Consider the following 17377-nt stretch of genomic DNA (forward strand, 5'->3'; position numbering starts at 1 on the left):
TTTGCTTTCACCTGCCCGGGTTTGGCGGGATGGTGGCTGGCCTGGGTGGGATGGACCTGCGAGTGCGGGAGCCGTTAGGTAACTCGCTCAAGGTCACCCAGCTAAGTGGCGAGGCTTGGATTCGAACCGGCTAATACTGCTCTAGAGCCTGCGCTGTGCTAGGTATTTGTTAATTATCCTTGCTGTTCAGTTCAGTTCAGTAGCTCAGTCGTGTCCGACTCTTTGTTACCCCATGGACTGCAGCGCGCCAGGCCTCCCTGTCCATCACCAACTCCCGGAGTTCACTCAAACTCATGTCTATGGAGTCGGTGATGCCATCCAGCCATGTCATCCTCTATCATACCCCCTTCTCCTCCCGCCTTTGATCTTTGCCAGCATCAGGGTCTTTTCCAATGAGTCAGTTCTTCGCATCAGGTGGCCAAAGTATTGGAGCTTCAGCTTCAGCATCAGTCCTTCCAATAAATATTCAGGACTGATCTCCTTTAGGATGGACTAGTTAGATCTCCTTGCAGTCCAGGGGACTCTCAAGAGTCTTCTCCAACACCGCAGTTCAAAAGCATCAATTCTTCGGCGCTCAGCTTTCTTTATAGTCTAACTCTCACATCCATACATAACTACTGGAAAAACCATAGCCTTGACTAGACGGCCCTTTGTTAGCAAAGTAATGTCTCTGCTTTTTAATATGCTGTCTAGATTGGTCATAACTTTTCTTCCAAGGAGCAAGTGTCTTTTAATTTCATGGCTGCAGTCACCATCTGCAGTGATTTTGGAGCCCCCAAAATTGCTTGTCACTGTTTCCACTGTTTCCCCATCTATTTCCCATGAAGTGATGGGACCGGATGACATGATCTTAGTTTTCTGGATGTTGAGTTTTAAGCCAACTTTTTCACTCTCCTCTTTCACTTTCATCAAGAGGCTCTTTAGTTCTTCTTCTCGTTCTGCCATAAGTGTGGTGTCATCTTGCTCTTAGTACTCATTAATATAATAGCTGGTACTCGTTTCATTCATTCATCCACTTATCAAGTCTCCAATATCAGGTGAGTGAAGAACCTCCGTGTTAATTGGCATCTAGTAGGAAATGAAATCTGGTTCAGCTGTTGCACATTCAGTAAATTTCCAAGCACATAGGACCACAGATGTAAAGAGTGCACACGTGTAATTCTTCAGCTTCCCCCATGTCTCAGATGGTAAAGAATCTGCCTGCAATGCAGGAGACCCAGGTTCCATCCCTGGGTGGGGAAGATCTCCTGAAACAGGGCATGGCAACCCACCCCAGTATTCTTGCTTGGGAAATCCCACGGAGAGAGGAGTCTGGCGGGTTACAGTTCATGGGGTTGCAAAGAGTCGGACACGACTGAGCGACTAACACTTTTACTTCACTTATGGAGTATTAACGTAAGTTTTATGGATAAAACTGGTGTGGCGTTAATAGGGTGACCAAACAACATAAATATTCTCAAAGGAAACAGATTGTTTCCTGAACTCCCCGGAACAGTACATGAAGAGTTGTCTGTGCATCTTGAGACCCCATTCTAGTCTTGATTGGGTTGTTCTCAGGGAATGTCTGGGTGGAAGGCACTCAGGTACTCCTGGCACCCAGGCACTCCTGGCACCCAGGCACTCCTGGCACATTGGAGCTGCTCAAAAAGTTCAATTTGCTGAATGAAAGAGGGAAGGTCACTGAGGAAGATGGCATAGACACCTCTGGAGTTGTTGTTTTATTTAAAAACTTGTGAGAATAGAGCAGGCAGAAAGTGGAAGTGTTAGCCACTCAGTCGTGTTCCATTCTGTGTGACCCCATGGACTGTGTAGCCCCCCATTCTCCAGGCAAGAAAACTGGAGTGGGTTGACATTCCCTTCTTCAGGGGATCTTCCTGACTGAGGGATTGAACCCGGGTCTCCTGCATTGCAGGTGGATTCTTTACTGCCTGAGTCACTGGAAAGCCCCCAACGCAGGCAGAGTCATCTTCTAGAAACAAAAGCCAGATTACATCTGTCCTCTGTTGAAACCCCTGGAGGCCCCTACCTTGGGCAGAGATCCCATCTCACACCCAACTGTGCTCCCTTCTAGCCACCCTGATCAGCTGTGTTCCCCTTCATGTGCTTTGCGCTGACTGTTCTGCTCACTAAGGGTACATCTCCCCAGGACACCCATCTGCCCTGCCCCATTCCCTCACCTCCTTTGGGCTTGTGATCAGGCATCCTCTTCTCAGCGAGATCTTCCCTGACCATCCTATTTAAAATAACCATCTCTCCCCACCCAGGCACTCTTGGCACATTGGAACTCCTCAGAAAGTTCAATTTGTCGAATGAAAGAGGGAAAGAAAGAGGGATGGGATGTGTCAGGGAGCTGGAGAGCCGCTGAGGGTCTGGGTCCCTCACTGTGATGTTGAGGGAATTCCCGTCATTGCAGGATTCCTAACAATCCTCGGGGTCAAGTTCAAACTCTTCTATCTGGACCCTGTTAACCTTTGTGCCCCAAGGCATGGACAGTATCCATTCTCATCTTTTTCCCATAGTTGTATAATATTTTGCTGGGCACATGCCTCTCCCTCAGTTTGTGTGTGTGTGTGTGTTATTTTTTTCTTCTCATCCTTTATTTTTTTGGCCACACCAGGCCGCATGGGGGACCTTAGTTCCCCAACCAGGGATTGAACCTGTGCCCCCTGCAGTGGAAACATGGAGTCTTAACCACTAGCACCACCAGGAAAGTCCTCTAAATTAAAAACTATTTCCCAGCCTCCCTTGCAGTAGAGTGAAGTCATGGGGTTAAACCAATGGGATTAAGGCAGTGGAATGTAAGGGGAAGTGTTATAGAGCAGTTTCTGGCACCCTTTCTTAAGCAGGAAGCTGAGGAGTCCTTGATCCCTGATACTTTGTCCCTTCCTCATTCATGAAGCCCAAAACAGATCTGCCCTGAGGGCCCTCCCTACACTAAGTTATGGCAGAGTGGCAACCCTGCTTGCGGGTCACCTCTTTCTGGCAGCCTTCCCTGATTCCTCCTCTGCCAGTTCATGTTGATGAGTCTGTGGGCCTGCCCAGTCCTCTCTGGTCTCCCCATCAGAGGGCTTGTGACTCCCCCAACCAGGTTGAAGTGCCTTGTCAGCAGGAGCAGCTGCTAGTTTTCATCAGCAACTCATACCAAATTTGTCCATATCTGCATGGGAAAAATTGGATGATGCTTGTAAAGCAGTTAGCATCGTCCTTTGCATGCTGTGAGCACTCAATATATAGCCACGGTACTTTTAGACTATTACAGTTGATCCTTGAACATGGGTTTGAACTGTACATCATATGTCAACTTATAGAAGCATTTTTTTCCACTAAATAAGTACTGTGATGTGACACAATCCATGGTTGTTTGAATCTGCAGACTGTAAAGTTATATTTGAATTTTTGATTGTGCAGAGGATCGGTGCCCCCCAACCCCTGCATTGTACAAAGGTCTACTATATTATTTCTTATATTGTATGTAGTTCATTCTGCCTAACACCAGGCACATTAGGGGGGTGGGTGAGACCCTTTGGTGAATAGGTTCAGCTTGATTGATTGTTCACCGTCCGGCCAGGCCCTGCAAATGGAAATTATTAATATTTATGGCTGCTGTAACAAATTTTCACAAATTTCATGGCTTAAAACAAAATGAATCTATTTTCTCACAGTCCTGGGGGCCAGAAGTCCAAAATCAAGGTGTCAGTAGGGCTGAGTTCTCCCTGAAGGCTATTGAGAAGAATCCTCCTGTATTAGCTTGAACTGCCATAACAAAATAGCATAGATTGAGTGGCTTAAACAACAGAAATCTGTTTTCTAACAGCTCTGGAGGCCAGAAGTCCAAGATGCAGGTGCCAGCGTGGCTGGGTTCTGGTGAGGAATCTCCCCTTGGGCTGCAGGCAGCCACTTTCTCACTGCGTCCTCATGTGACTTCTTGAGTGTGTGAGGAGAGAGAGAAGGAGAATGCTCTCTGGTGTCTCTCTTCTTCTAGTTTTGTTTTTTTGATGTGGGCCATTTTTATCTGTGTTATGTTTGGGGTTTTTGGCCACAAGGCATGTGTCATCTTAGCTCCCCAACCAAAGATCGAACCCACAACCCCCTGCATTGGAAGCTGAAGTCTTCACCACTGGACCACTGGGGAAGTCCTGCTGTCTCTTCTTATAAGGACACTAATCCTATGAAATCAGGGCCCCATCCTTATGACCTCATTTAACCTTAATTGCCTCCTTAGAGGTCCCATCTCCAAATACAGCCACATTGGGGGTTAGGGCTTCCACATACGAACTTGGGGGGACACATTCAGTCCATAATGCCTTTCTTGACTCTCTCCCAGCTTCTAGTGACTCCTGGTGACCTCTGACTTGCAGATGCAATGACACAGTTTCTTCTATCTTCACATGGCCATATTCCCCATGTGTCTATTCCACATCTCTTCTCTGAGGACACCAGTTGTTGGATCAGGGCCTCCTAATTCATTACCAGGCTTCCCTGGTGGCTCAGTGGCAAAGAACCCGCCTGTCAATGCAGGAGACATGGGTTCAGTCTCTGGGTTGGGACGATCCCCTGGAGAAGGAAATGGCAACCCACTCCAGTATTCTTGCCTGGAGAATCCAATGGATAGAGGAGCCTGGCAGGCTACCTCCATGGGGTCACAAAGAGTCAGACAGGACTGAGCAACTAAACAACAACAGCAAAATTCAGTATGACTTCATAATTACTTGCTCACCCTTCAAAGACCCTATTAACAAATACAGTCACATTCACAGGTTTGGGGCTAGGACTTGAACACATCTTTGAGCGGCGGGGGACGGTGGTGGGGCATAATTTGACTCCCAGTGGGAAATGTCTTAGAAAGGATGCTTGAAGACCTTGTTTTTCAGCTCCCAGCTATGAGTCACCTCAGCTATCGGGATCCTCTTGCTCGACATCGCGGGGCAGAGAAAAGCCAGCCCCATGTTGCTGTGTTCAAATCCTGACCCACAAAATCCGTAAACATAGCAGAAATGTTCTTATGGTCTATGTGGTCCTCAACCTTTTTGGCACCAGGGACTGGTTTCATGGAAGGCAATTTTTCCATGGACTGGGAGGATGGTTTTGGGATGATTCAAGCACGTGATATTTAATATGCATTTATGTCTGTTATTATTACATCAACTCCATCTCAGTGTCAGGGATTAGATCCTGCAGGTTGGGGACCCCTGGGGGCATCATGCCACTATATTTGGGGGTAGTTTGCAACACAGTGCTTCCCTGGTGGCTCAGACAGTAAAGAATCTGCCGGTAATGCAGGAGACTGGGGTTCAATCCCTGGGTTGGAGAGATCCACTGGAGAAGAGAATGGCAACCCCCTCCAGTATTCTTGCCTGGAAAATCCCATGGACAGAGGAGCCTGGTGGGCTACAGTTCATAGTATCTCAGAGTCAGACATCACAGAGTGACTAACACTTTTACTTTCACTTGTAACACAGCTACCAATGCTCAGAGTAGGGGAGAAGGAAACGCTGCCCTTCTTTGCAGAGCTTTGCAGGTTAGGGAGAGGTGGCCCCCCAGGCACCTGAGTCTCAGTTACACACACAACCACCCCTGAAGCTCAGACAGGTGAGGTGCCTTGCTCAAAGTGCCGGTCACTGAGTGGCAGAGCTGGGGTGCAGACTCAGGTTTGCGAAACAACCCTGTGAGTCTGTTGGATGGAGCCTTAGAGTGAAAAGCCCTTTCTGGCATCCCAGGCACGTCTTTTCCTTTGAGAGGCTCCCCTAGGCTTGGCGATGCAAGGGTTACTGTGCTAACTCCCATATCCTGGATCGCACATCACCCGTGCTGCCTGGACTAATGACAGATCATGTATGCAACGGAGGAAAGCGGACAGACTGCCAGATGTGTAGAAAGAAACCGGCTTGCAGGAAATTGCTATTAGGTGATCATTGTTAGCCTGGATATTCAGAGTCGCCACTTTTCCAAAGGTCGTGCATTTACCAAACGCTTGCTGCATTTTCCCCATCGGCCCTAGATTTTGTCCTCCTGGAGAGACAGCTCTTCCCCTGGATCTGCTGAGAGCAGGTGATTATAATTCTGTCCCCAGCCCCACCCCACCTCCCACCAGCTTCTGGCAGCAGCTGCTACACAGGCACAGGAATGCCTCTCTGGCTCCTGGCTCTGTGTAGGGAGGCACCTAGCTGACCTTGGTGTGCAATGAGCTGGGTTCAAATCCCAGCTGGGCCACTGAGTAATCATAGACACTCATTTGATGCCTGATGGTGGAGAGCTTTTCACATGCTAGGCACTCGGGCAAGTTACTTCTTTGAAACTTAAGTTTCTAAGTTCTCAAGTACTGATGATAACACCACCTACCTTGAAGTGCTACTGTGAGAAGGAGTGAAACAGAACGTGGAAACAGACATGACTGAGCGACTGAGCACAGGAGCCTCTGCGAATATATATTGGCGAGAACAAAACACGACACACTGAATAAAAGCAATCCGTGTAAATAGGTACTCAAACAAAAGTGTCTCAGTCTGTTGAAACTGCATAACAGCATACTGTACACTGGGTGGTTTATAAACAATGGCCACTCTGGAGGCTGGCAGTCTGAGATCAGGGTGCCACCATGATTGTGGTGAAGGCCCTCCTGGCGTGATACATTCTGGCCAATGCTTGGACACAAGTGTTGGTAAATCGCTATTCATAGTAGCAAAAAGAAACAGCCTATGTGTCCATCGACTGAAAAATAGAAAAATAAAATGTGGTCTCTCCATATAGTGGGGAAATTATCCAGCCTTAAAATGGAAGCGTTGATACGTGTTACGATGTGGATGGACAGTGACCCTCAGTGAACTGTGGCAGACGCAAAAGACCGCACACACACGGTAAGATTCCACGTGTAATGAAACATCCAGAAAAGGCAAATCCACAGAGACAGCAGGCAGACAGGAGAGAGTGAAAAAGTGGAGAGAGACTGCTTGATGGGTCACTCCTTTGGGAGTGATGAAAATGGCTTGAAACCAGATAGAGTGACTATACAACATTGTAGATGTACTAAATGCCACTGAACTGTACACTTTATTATTTTTTTAAATTTATTTGGCTGCATCAGGGCTTAGTTGCGGCACGTGGGATCTTTTGTTGTGGGGCACAGACTCTCTAATTTAGTGTGCGGTCTCAGTGGTTGCGGCTCTCCGGTGTAGTAGCTCCGAGGCACGTGGGATGTTAGTTAACGGACCAGGGATCGAACTTTCGTCCCCTGCATTGCAAAGCAGATTAAATCACTGGGCCAGGGTTCACATAAGTCCCTAAATGTTACACTTTAGAATGATGTATTTTATATGAGTTTTACTTTAGTAAAACAAACAAAAAAAAAATCCATGAATGAACTTCCCTAGTGGTCCAGTGGCCAAGACTCCTTGATCCCAATGCAGGGGGCCCAGGTTTTATCCCTGGTCAGGAAACGAGTTTCCACATGTCACAACTAAGAGTTTGTATGCTGAAACTGAAAAAAAAAAGAAAAGAAAAAAGATCCCTTGTGCTGCAACTAAAGATCCTGCATGCCACAATTAGGACCCAGCACAGCCAAAATAAATAAATATTTAAAAAAAATCCATGAATTCATAATGAAACTAAAAGACTTTTTATTTTTAAACTTTTTTTATTATTATTTTTTAAAACTGGATACTATACAATAAATAGCTAAAGTGAAGTTGCTCAGTCATGTCTGACTCTTTGTGGCTCCATGGACTGTAGTCCACCAGGCTTCTCCATCCATGGGGTTTTCCAGGCAAGAGTACTGGAGTGGGTTGCCATTTCCTTCTCCAGGGGATCTTCCCCACCCAGGGATCGAACCCAGGTCTCCCACATTGAAGGCAGACGCTTTACCCTCTGAGCCGCCAGGGAAGTCCTCAAAGACTTTTTAAAAAGGAGGGCATGGATGGAAAGCTTCAGTGAGAAACTGTGGATGGAAGGATGAATAGTAATAGAAAATCACTCTTAAAATCACCTTGATAATGACCGATCAGATGAGAACCATCAATGGATGTTGAAACCCTTGGGGAAAAGACAGTTGAGATATAAGATAGACACAGAGTCCACACTGACCTGACCAGACGGGCACATTGATCTCAGACTTCCAGCCTCCAGAGCAGTGAGGAGGAAATTCCTGTTGTTTATAAGCTGCCCAGGCTGAAGTGTGCCATGATAGCAGCTAGAATGAACCAGGGTATAACAGGCTGCTGCTTCTGCTGCTCGGTCGCTCAGTCGTGTCCAACTCTGCGACCCCATGGACCGTAGCCCACCAGGCTCCTCTGTCCATCGATTCTCCAGGCAAGAATATTGGAGTGGGTTGCCATCTCCTTCTCCAGGGAATCTTCCTGACCTGGGGATTGAACTCGTGTCTCCTGCTTGGTTGGCAGGCAGATTCTTTACCACTGAGCCACCTGGGAAGCCCAAGAGATAACTTATATGCCATCAAAGTCACTATTTTAAAGTGTAAAAATGGGTGGATTTTGTGTATTCACAGCATTGCACAGCCAGTACCACTGTCTAATTCCAGAATGGGATCATCACCCTCAAACAAACCCTGTGCCCATCAGCGCCCTCCTGTAACCAAAAGTGGGGGTCTGGCTGCTCGCCACTCAACAGCTAATAAAGAGGCCAGGTTGGTGGAAAGGAAAGTTTGCTTTATTTTGGATACTAGCAACCGGGAGGAGGGCAGACACCTGTCCAAAGGCTGACACCCCCCGCCCCCGCCCCAACACCCCCAACAACCAGTGGGCAAGAGCTTTTATAGACAGAGGGAGGGGTTACTTGTAGAGACAGCACAGTGAGCTCTGACAGTCATCTTGAAATTGGTTCTGTGGTGGTCTGACCAGCATCATCTTGATCATTTTAAGTACAATTAACCTTCAGTTCCATATTCCCAGGTGGCTCGGTAGTAAAGATTCCACCTGCCGATGCAGGAGACTCGGGAGATGTGGGTTCAATCCCTGGGTCAGGAAGGTCCTCTGGAGGAAGAAATGGCAACCCACTCCAGTATTCTTGCCTGGAGAATCCCATGGACAGAGGACAGCCATGGGGTCCTCTGACAGCCCTGGCGGGCTACAGTGTATGGGGTCGCAAAGAGTTGGACACAACTGAGCAGCTAAACAACACCAACCATCCACTCAATTATCTCTGTTGCACACCTGTTTTATTTTCTTCCTAAGCCTGTGGTGCTCCAGAATGACCTGCTATTTAATTTCTTCTTGTTTATCATCTGTCTCTTGCACTAGAATGTAAGATGCGAGACAGCAGGGCCAGGCCTGCCTGCCTCATTGTTATCCTGAGTACATGGGGCGCGATAAGGGGCTCTTTGCAGGATGAACAAGAGGCTGGAGACCTTCAGAGCGCCTCCGGAGGCTCTGTTGCCCCCATGTGTCATGGGGAGGATGTAGCTTCAGAGAAGCTGCCCTCTGACATCCCAATGACTCCCTGTGTGTGGCAGGGAAAAGAAAATCCCAGTCGGAGTGGATCAAAATGTTCCCTTTTTGAGATCAGCTTAAGAAGTCACCCTGTTCTCTTCCCGTGTCTGGCTTTGGGAGAGTAATGAATATTTCCAAGTGTCACATGCCTGCTCTGTTTCCTTTTTTCCCCAGATTACCCCAGACCCAGGATGTTGGGGGAAGACCTTGAATGGCACCTTCTCTTCCCTGCAAGGCTCCCTCCCTCTTCTGATTATGGCTGTCTCCTCACGAGGTATCTGATCGCTGTATCTTGGCCCTTATTGTAGTAGCAAAGCAGTGGAATCAGTGGGGTCTAGTTAGTGGGGTACATCCTCTGAAGAGCGGGGGCAGTATTGGGGGATGAGGGGAACTAATATACCATCCCCCCCCACCCAGGGAAGAATTAGCTTCTTTCTTTCCTTTCTTCCTTCCTCCCTTTAAAAAATTATCTTGTAGCTGCTTTTCTTTTGCTTATAATTTTAACATTTTATTTACTTATTTTCATCTGCACTGGGTCTTCATTGCTGCACGTGGGCTTTCTCGAGTTGCAGTGCATGGGGGGCTACTCTCTTGTTCTGGTAAACGGGCTTCTCATTGCAGTAGCTTCTCTTGTTTTAGAGCACGGGCTCTTGGAGTTCAGGCTTAGTAGTTATGGTGCACAGGCTTAGTTGCTGCGTGGCTTGTGGGATCTTGCCGGGCTAGGGATCAAACCTGTGTCCCCTGCATTGGCAGGTGGATTCTTAACCACTGGACCACCAGGGAGACCCTAGAGCTGCTTTTCAACTGTCTCTGCCCCAACAGCCTCTTTTGGTGGGTCTCCTCTCTGGCTCCTACTTCATCTTATTTAACATATATCTATTTCCTTCAAGTTTGGGCAGGAATTGATCTTTGCTAGCTATGTTAGGGGCAGCAAATCTGGAACTCGAAGCCATGTCCTGGTTAGTAATTCCTGAACCAATGGAGGCTGTGCCAGCCATATCACTTTTTATTTTTTAATCGCTTTTAATTCTCACAACTCTGTGAGAGAAGTATTGTTTCCATTTTACAAAGAGGTCAGGGGGGTTAAGTCATGGGCCTAGCATCCATTCCTTTCCTTTTCTTTCCCTCCTTTCCATCCTTCTTTTCTTAAAACATGAAGAATATTAATAAATGTTATTTTTTTTGGAGCAGTTCACAGCAAAATTGAATGGAAAGTTACAGAGATTTAGATTCAGTACGTCCCCTGAAAACTGCTCCCCCTACCCCCAATCCATAGCCCCAGGGACCTCTCCATCTAAGCTATAGTTCCTTTTTCTCCCAGTGCCTTGAAATCTGATGCACAGGTGGGCAGTCACGGTCTCGACATTCAGGTGACTTTGATGGATGCCCAGGACTCCTCTCATAGAGAGAGAGGCTCTCTTGTTGTTTTTTTTTTTGAGATTTTTTTTTTTTAAAATGTGGACCGTTTAAAAGTCTTTATTGAATTTGTAGCAATATCACTTCTGTGTTACGTTTGGTTTTTTGGCCCTGAGGCATGTGAGTTCTTAGACTCCTAACCCGATATTGAACAAGCACCTCCTGTGTTGGAAGGCAAAGTCTTACTTACTGGACCACCAAGGAAGTCTCTCTTGTCTGAGAGTCCTCTGGGGGCTGTGGCTGTATTTAGTAAGGACTTCCTAGAACGTGTTGTGGTTTGAAATGCTGGACTTGGCGGATAGGGAATAGGCTGGAGAGGAGGAAAAACACGGAATTGGGGTCAGGAGGGGTCTCAGGCAGCTTAAGGGAGGCAGGGGTCGAGATTCTGGGCTCTGCACTCCAGGAGACCTATGAGACTTCGGCTCCCACCTGTGAGACTTTGGGTGACCACGCTGAGCGTTGGCTTCCTTCTGGGTGGGCCAGAACAGGCTGATTTAATGCCTTATCCCCTGCAGTGCTCCCCCCTGCCACCCTCATGTAGGCACCCCTGCCCCCAGAACAGGAGTAGAGAGTTGTTGGAGAGTCAGGTTGCAGATGGATCCCTTTGATTCTGTTCCCAGCCTTTGTCATCTTTTCCCCCCCACCTTTCTCCAACTCGAAATTTCTCTTTTTTAGCTGACGACACTCCGTGAGCCTTTAGATCTCACAGAGCCGCTTTGATCATATGGCTCACCATCATCAGATCCTTTTATCTCGGAAAATTTAGCGAACCAGATCTAATCAATACAGAGTGGCAGAGGGCTCGTGGAAGGTCCATGTCTTCCAGGGCCTCCTTTAAGAGCCCTGCCTCGGATGAGGGTGCCCTTGCCTGGGAACTCGCACTTGGCTGGCCACACCCACCCTGGACCCACGAAGCAGTGCAGAACACAGCACCCTGGCTCAGAGGCTTGCTGCATGCTTACATGCATCATCTCCTATTCTCCAAGCTGCCTTAAGAGGGAGACACCAAGACTGGCCCCATTTTGCAGACCAGCAAACTGAGGCTGGGAGATGCACAGTCACTCAGTTCCTAGGGGGCTGGCCCAGATGGGTCTTATTACCGAAAAGTGTGTGGAGTCTGGCTGCTTACCATTCAAAAGCCAATAAACAGGCCAGGTTGGTGGAAAGGCTTTATTTCAGATGCTGGCCACTGGATGGGGACGCAGAGGGTGGTAGACATCTGTCCAAAGGCTGACTTTCCCTCCCCTGGCAACCAGTGGGGCATGAACTTTTATAGACAGAAGTCAGGGCTGGGGGACTACATGCAGAATCTGACAGTCATCTTCAGATTGGTCATCGGTGGTCTGACCGGCATCATCTTGGTGGTTTTAGGTACAGTTAATTTTCAGTTCCAGAGTCCATTTGTTCCCCTTTCTTTGTGGTCAGTTCTCAGAATTGTGGCAGCTCATGTCCTGGGTACAGTCTGGTCACCATGTCGTTAACTTCTCCACCTGGTGTTTAGTATCTATAAGACAACTCGCAGGATGTGGCTCAGATTATCAGTAGCCCTTGAGAAAGAACTAAAGGTCCCTATGTTTAATGACTACATCATTATTATTTGGTTTCCTTTTTTATTTTGATTGTTTCCGTTTTTTCAGCATTTCTCACTTCTCTGATTAAACTTATTCTTTGATTAAAGTTTTTGCACAGACAGAAGGCAGGCAGAGGGCATGGTATGGGGGAGGGCAGGGCAAGGACCACAGGGTCCTGCTCATTTCAGTCCGACCCTGAAAAGTGGTTTGGAAAAGTCAAGGGAATCTTCTAAGCTGTGCTTCCAGCTTTCTGGAGTCAGGCAGCCTCAGGGCCAATATTGTCCTTGCCCCTCCTCCCCCACTTAGATCATGTTCTCCCAGAAGCAGCCCCAGAGATGAGAATTCACGGGCAAGTGATTTATCAAGGAAGTGTTTCCGGGAGAAATTGGGAAGGGAGTGAGGGAGACAGGACAAGGAAGGCGAGAATACCAGCAGGAGAGAGAGGTCAGGCGGAAGGCCAGCCTCAGCCCGATCCCACAGGGAACCCTAGGGCAGAAGTCACGGCACAGTCTTTCTCTTGCCTTGAGACAAGTGCAGGAGTCTCCTAGGGCCGTTGTAAGAAAGGAGCACAAACTAGGCGGCTTAGAACAACAGAAGGAGTTTCTCTCATGATTGGGCTTCCCCACTGGGTCAGCAGTAAAGAACCCGCCTGTCAATGAAGGAGACCCGGGTTCAATCCCTGGGTCAGGAAGATCCCCTGGAGGAGGAAATGTCAACCCACTCTGGTATTCTTGCCTGGGAAATCCCATGGACAGAGGAGCCTGGTGGGCTATAGTCCATGGGGTTGCAGGAGTCGTACATGACTTACTGACTAAACACACACACACACACACGCATACACATATACACACATACGCACGCTCTCTCTCTCTCTCAGTTCCAGAGACGCGCACACGCACACGCGCGCACACACACACACACACACATATGCATGCTCTCTCTCTTTCTCAGTTCCAGAGGCACAGACACACACACACACACACACACACATATACACATACTCTCTCTCTCACTCTCTCTCTCTCTCTCTTTTTCTCAGTTCCAGAGGCTAGAAGCCCAGAAGCAAGGTGTTGGCAGGGCCAGGCTCCCGCTGAAGGCCCCTGGGAAAGGTCTACTGCACGCTTGTCTTCCAGCTGACAGCCCTGGGTGTTCCTTGCCTTGTAGACTCCAGTCCCCGCCTCCATCTTTGCGTGGTCTTCTCTACTGTGTCTACATCTTCTCTTCTTCTTACAAGAACCTTTGGATCTAGGGCCCTAAGAGATAATCCAAGATGATCTTCTGACGACAGACTCACTCCTCCAATGTCTAATCCACTCTGCTGCTTTCCTAGAGCATCTGACCCTGCATAGCCTTATGTGTGTGTGCGTGTGCTTGGTTATGTCCGACTCTTTGCAGCCCTGTGGACTCTCGCCCACCAGGCTCTTTTGTCCATGGGATTTCTCAGGCAAGAATACTGGAGTGGGTTGCCATTTCCTTCCCCAAGGGATCTTCCCAACCCAGGGATCAAACCCGCATCTCCTGCCTTGGCAGGCAGATTCTTTACCATTGAGCCACTTGGAAAGCCCATATTCCTGTACCTCTTCTTTTTTATTTTTAAAATTTTGGGCTGTGCCAAGCAGAATGGGAAATCCCAATTCCCTGACCAAGGATCGCACCCATTACCCGCCCCACCAACCCCCCTGCATTGAAAGCATGGAGTCTTAACCTTTGGACTGCCAGGGAAGTCCCAGCCCTATACCTCTTTTGATGGCTTGATTGGAAGCCCTGGAAACCAGCAATGGCAAAAATACACTAAAAAGTGTGACCATGTGCTTGGGGACTCTAGCATCAAACAAATGGAAAAGTTGGGAAAGCCAGCCCTTCAGAGGGACAGGATCCAGAGAGCTCAGGAAATTTAGAACTGAAGCAAAGGGTCCTGGCTCAAGGCCTTACCTTAGAAATGGGGTAATTGTAGCCTCAAGGACTTTCCTTCATTGAGTCCTCTCTTCATAATGCATATTTTGGAAAGAGGAGCATCTAATTGGTCTACCTTGCCGTGAGTAAACAGGGCACCTTGATTGACAGTCCCCTAGGGCTGCGCAACGGAGCAGTTAGTTCCCCTAAGAAAAGCTAGGGTACCATTGCCTGAAGGAGAATGGTGCTGGGCAGCCTCAAACCCCAGATGCTCACCGAGAGTCCCTTCCCACTCCGGGTGTGCCAGGCATATCAGGGTGCTGGTGGTTTTGCAAAGACCATGCTCTCACTCTGGGTACCCAGAATGCCCTCCCTTGCACCTTGGCCGTTAATTAGTACCTCCTCATCCTTGGAGCTCTCCATCCCTCCCCATCCCCTCACTGGGCTGAGTTAAGGGGACTCTGTGCTCCCACAGGGGGCCCTGGGCTTCCTTCTGTCAGCTCCTAGAGGAGGCTGCGCTGTGGTCTGCCCCTCCTCTCTCCAGCCAGCTTCTGGCCATGGTGCCAGCTCAATAAGTATTGACGTTTGGTGTGACCGTGGCTATTCTTCCTGTTCTGTGGGGGAATTTTAGCCACAGTTGAAAAGGGCAGCTTCTGCACAAAAACAAAAATTTCGATTTCTTCGTTCCCAGTTGAGAAAATGTGTTGCAGTTCAGGGCAGCGCTGAGCTCAGTGGAGAAGGAAAGAACAAGAGAGTCAGGGAGGCGGGGGTGGTTCTGGGAAGGTGGGCTGGCAGGAAGGCAAGCAGGAGGGGAAGGCAAGCAGGAGGTGCTGCACGTTGTCTGGGATTAAGTTGGATCCAGAGGCTGGGATGCTGTGGGGAGGGGGGCACCCACAAGAGACCTGGAACTGGGTATGGGAACTGTTGCCCAAACTTAGCCTCCGTTCCCTAGTGCCAAAATAGAAACTCAGAGACAGGGACTTTCCTGGTGGCTCAGTGGTAAAGAATTCACCTGTCAGTGCAGGAGACGCGCGTTCGATCCCTGGTCCGGGAAGATTCCACATACTTTGGGGCAGCTGAGGCCCTAAGCCACAACTGCAGAGCCCATGATATAAATCCTAAGAGCCTCAACTACTGAAGTCCACGTGCCCCAGAGCCCGTGCTCCGCAACAAGGGAAGTCACCGCAGTGAGAAGCCTGTGCACTGCAATGAAAAGTAGCCCTCACTCACTGCAGCTAGAGAAAGCCCATGCACAGCAATGAAGACCCAGCACAGCCAAAAATAAATAATAGTTAAAAAAATAAACGTGGAGACAAGAATTTTGGGTGTAGTAGAATTCTAAGAGTAGCTTTCATTGCTTTGGCTGGCAAAAGAGGCCACAGCGGGCTAAAGCCCTGAAGACCATGTGACCTACCCTGGAGTGGGGAGTGAGGAGTTTTGTAGCATTCAAGGAGCAGGGTGTGATCAGCCTGTGGACATCTCTCAGATTGGTTGGCATCAAGGTGAAGCTTCAAGCCTCATCAGCCTTCTGGTTGCAACCAGTCTAGGGTCTGTGTTCTTGTGGTCAGCAGTTTCCATCTGGAGGGGGTCAGCTTCCTGCAAAAGCAACTCAGGAATGTGTGTGAGGCCTTTATCTGTAGCTTTTGGGGAACTGGGAGTTCTGTGATTCGGCTAAGGGGCAGCATTAGAGTCTAAACTGTTACCAGTGCCCCAGCCCCAACAGCAAGTCTTTGTTCCTTACCTTTTCATGTTTCCCAGTCATTAACTCTCAAGTCAGCACTTTACTTCAAAAGACAAGGACACAGGGGCTTGTACGTGGTTTCAGAATCAACAGCCATCCCCAGGGGAGGCAGTGCCATGTGGGCCCCAAGGCCCAGGCTTTGAAGTCTTGGATTCAAGTCCTCTTTTGCTAACAAGCTATGTGAATGTGGGCAAGTTATGTCTCAGAGCCTCAGTTTCTTCCATCTGTAAAATGGGGTTAAGGAGCGCCTCCACATGACAGAGTGGTTCCAGGGATTAAAGGGAACAGCCCAGTTTGGTCCATGGTTTATAGTATTTGCTCAATAAATACAATTGTCTCTCTTCAGTCCCTGAACAGTTCACATAGAACTCTGGTCTCAGGCCAAATCCAGCCTGGCTTTTGTGAATAATGTTTTATTGGCACATTTTATTGGCAAACAGCCAAGCCCACTCTTTTGCCTTTGTGGCTTCTCACAGGATACAACAACAGCAGGGTTTGCTGCCAAAATCTTGGCCCGCTGTGCACTGATGCCCAAAAGCAAAAGGGAGGCAGAGGTTCGGGGGGACGAGCAAAGAGTAGCTTCATTCTTTGCCAGGCAAAGAGGGACTAGAGGAGGCTATTGCCTCAAGAACTGTGCCCCTCTCGGTGGGAAGTAGGGAGAGGTTTTATAGCCGGGGCTTCTGGGAATGAAGCTCTTGCATTTCTTTTCTTCTGCAAATTTACTGTCAAAGCTGGCATCAGGTGGCTGAGCAGCTGGGTCTAGTGTCCCTGAAGTTATCGGCCCTTGACCTTCTTTTTGAAATGCAGAATGCTGCCAGAGAGTGTAGGAGGTGAACAATGCCGGGTGCAGAGCACAGTTCACACGGTGTCTGAGAGTAATTAGCTTTGTTTAGTTTTGTGAAGGACAAGTCTAGCTGCAAGCCTTCATTAGTAGCGATAGCTAAAGACTACATGACTGAAGCGACTTAGCAGCAGTGGCCGCCAATGGTGTTTAACTCCTGCAGGCCTGTTTGGCTGGCATATGCCAAAGGCTGTTCACTCATTTCTGTTTTTTTCTACAACATTCTCATCCAGATCTCCACCAAGGAACTCTCATCATGGCCCCAGAAGCCCTTCTGCCATGAAGTGTCTTGGCAAGCAGAGAGCAGGGTGCCTTTGAGTTCAGTGCAGATTTTGTTTTTCAGTCATTCAGTCGTGTCTGACTCTTTGCGACCCCATGGACGGCAGCATGCTAGGCTTCCCTGTCCTTCACCATCTCCCAGAGTTTGCTCAAACTCATGTCCATTGACTCAGTGATGCCATCCAATCATCCCATTCTC

General features: G+C 48.5%; 1 protein-coding gene across 3 annotated transcripts in view; it reads left to right on the forward strand.

Annotated features, from left to right (window-relative positions):
- TMEM114 (transmembrane protein 114) overlaps positions 1 to 17377 on the forward strand; it is a 49457-nt gene that overhangs the window by 78 nt on the left and 32002 nt on the right. For 2 of the 3 annotated variants that reach the window (XM_045164305.1, XM_045164307.1), the window contains exons 1-2: positions 6 to 162; positions 9612 to 9711. In XM_045164305.1, coding sequence (XP_045020240.1) covers positions 9693 to 9711 — 19 coding nt within the window. In that variant the 5' untranslated portion in view covers positions 6 to 162; positions 9612 to 9692. Of the gene's footprint in view, positions 1 to 5; positions 163 to 6747; positions 6855 to 9611; positions 9712 to 17377 lie in introns of those variants that run through there. The other variant, XM_045164304.1, reaches the window with a different exon arrangement.

Source organism: Bubalus bubalis, chromosome 24 (assembly GCF_019923935.1).
Source record: "Bubalus bubalis isolate 160015118507 breed Murrah chromosome 24, NDDB_SH_1, whole genome shotgun sequence".
Classification (NCBI taxonomy): Eukaryota; Metazoa; Chordata; class Mammalia; order Artiodactyla; family Bovidae; genus Bubalus; species Bubalus bubalis.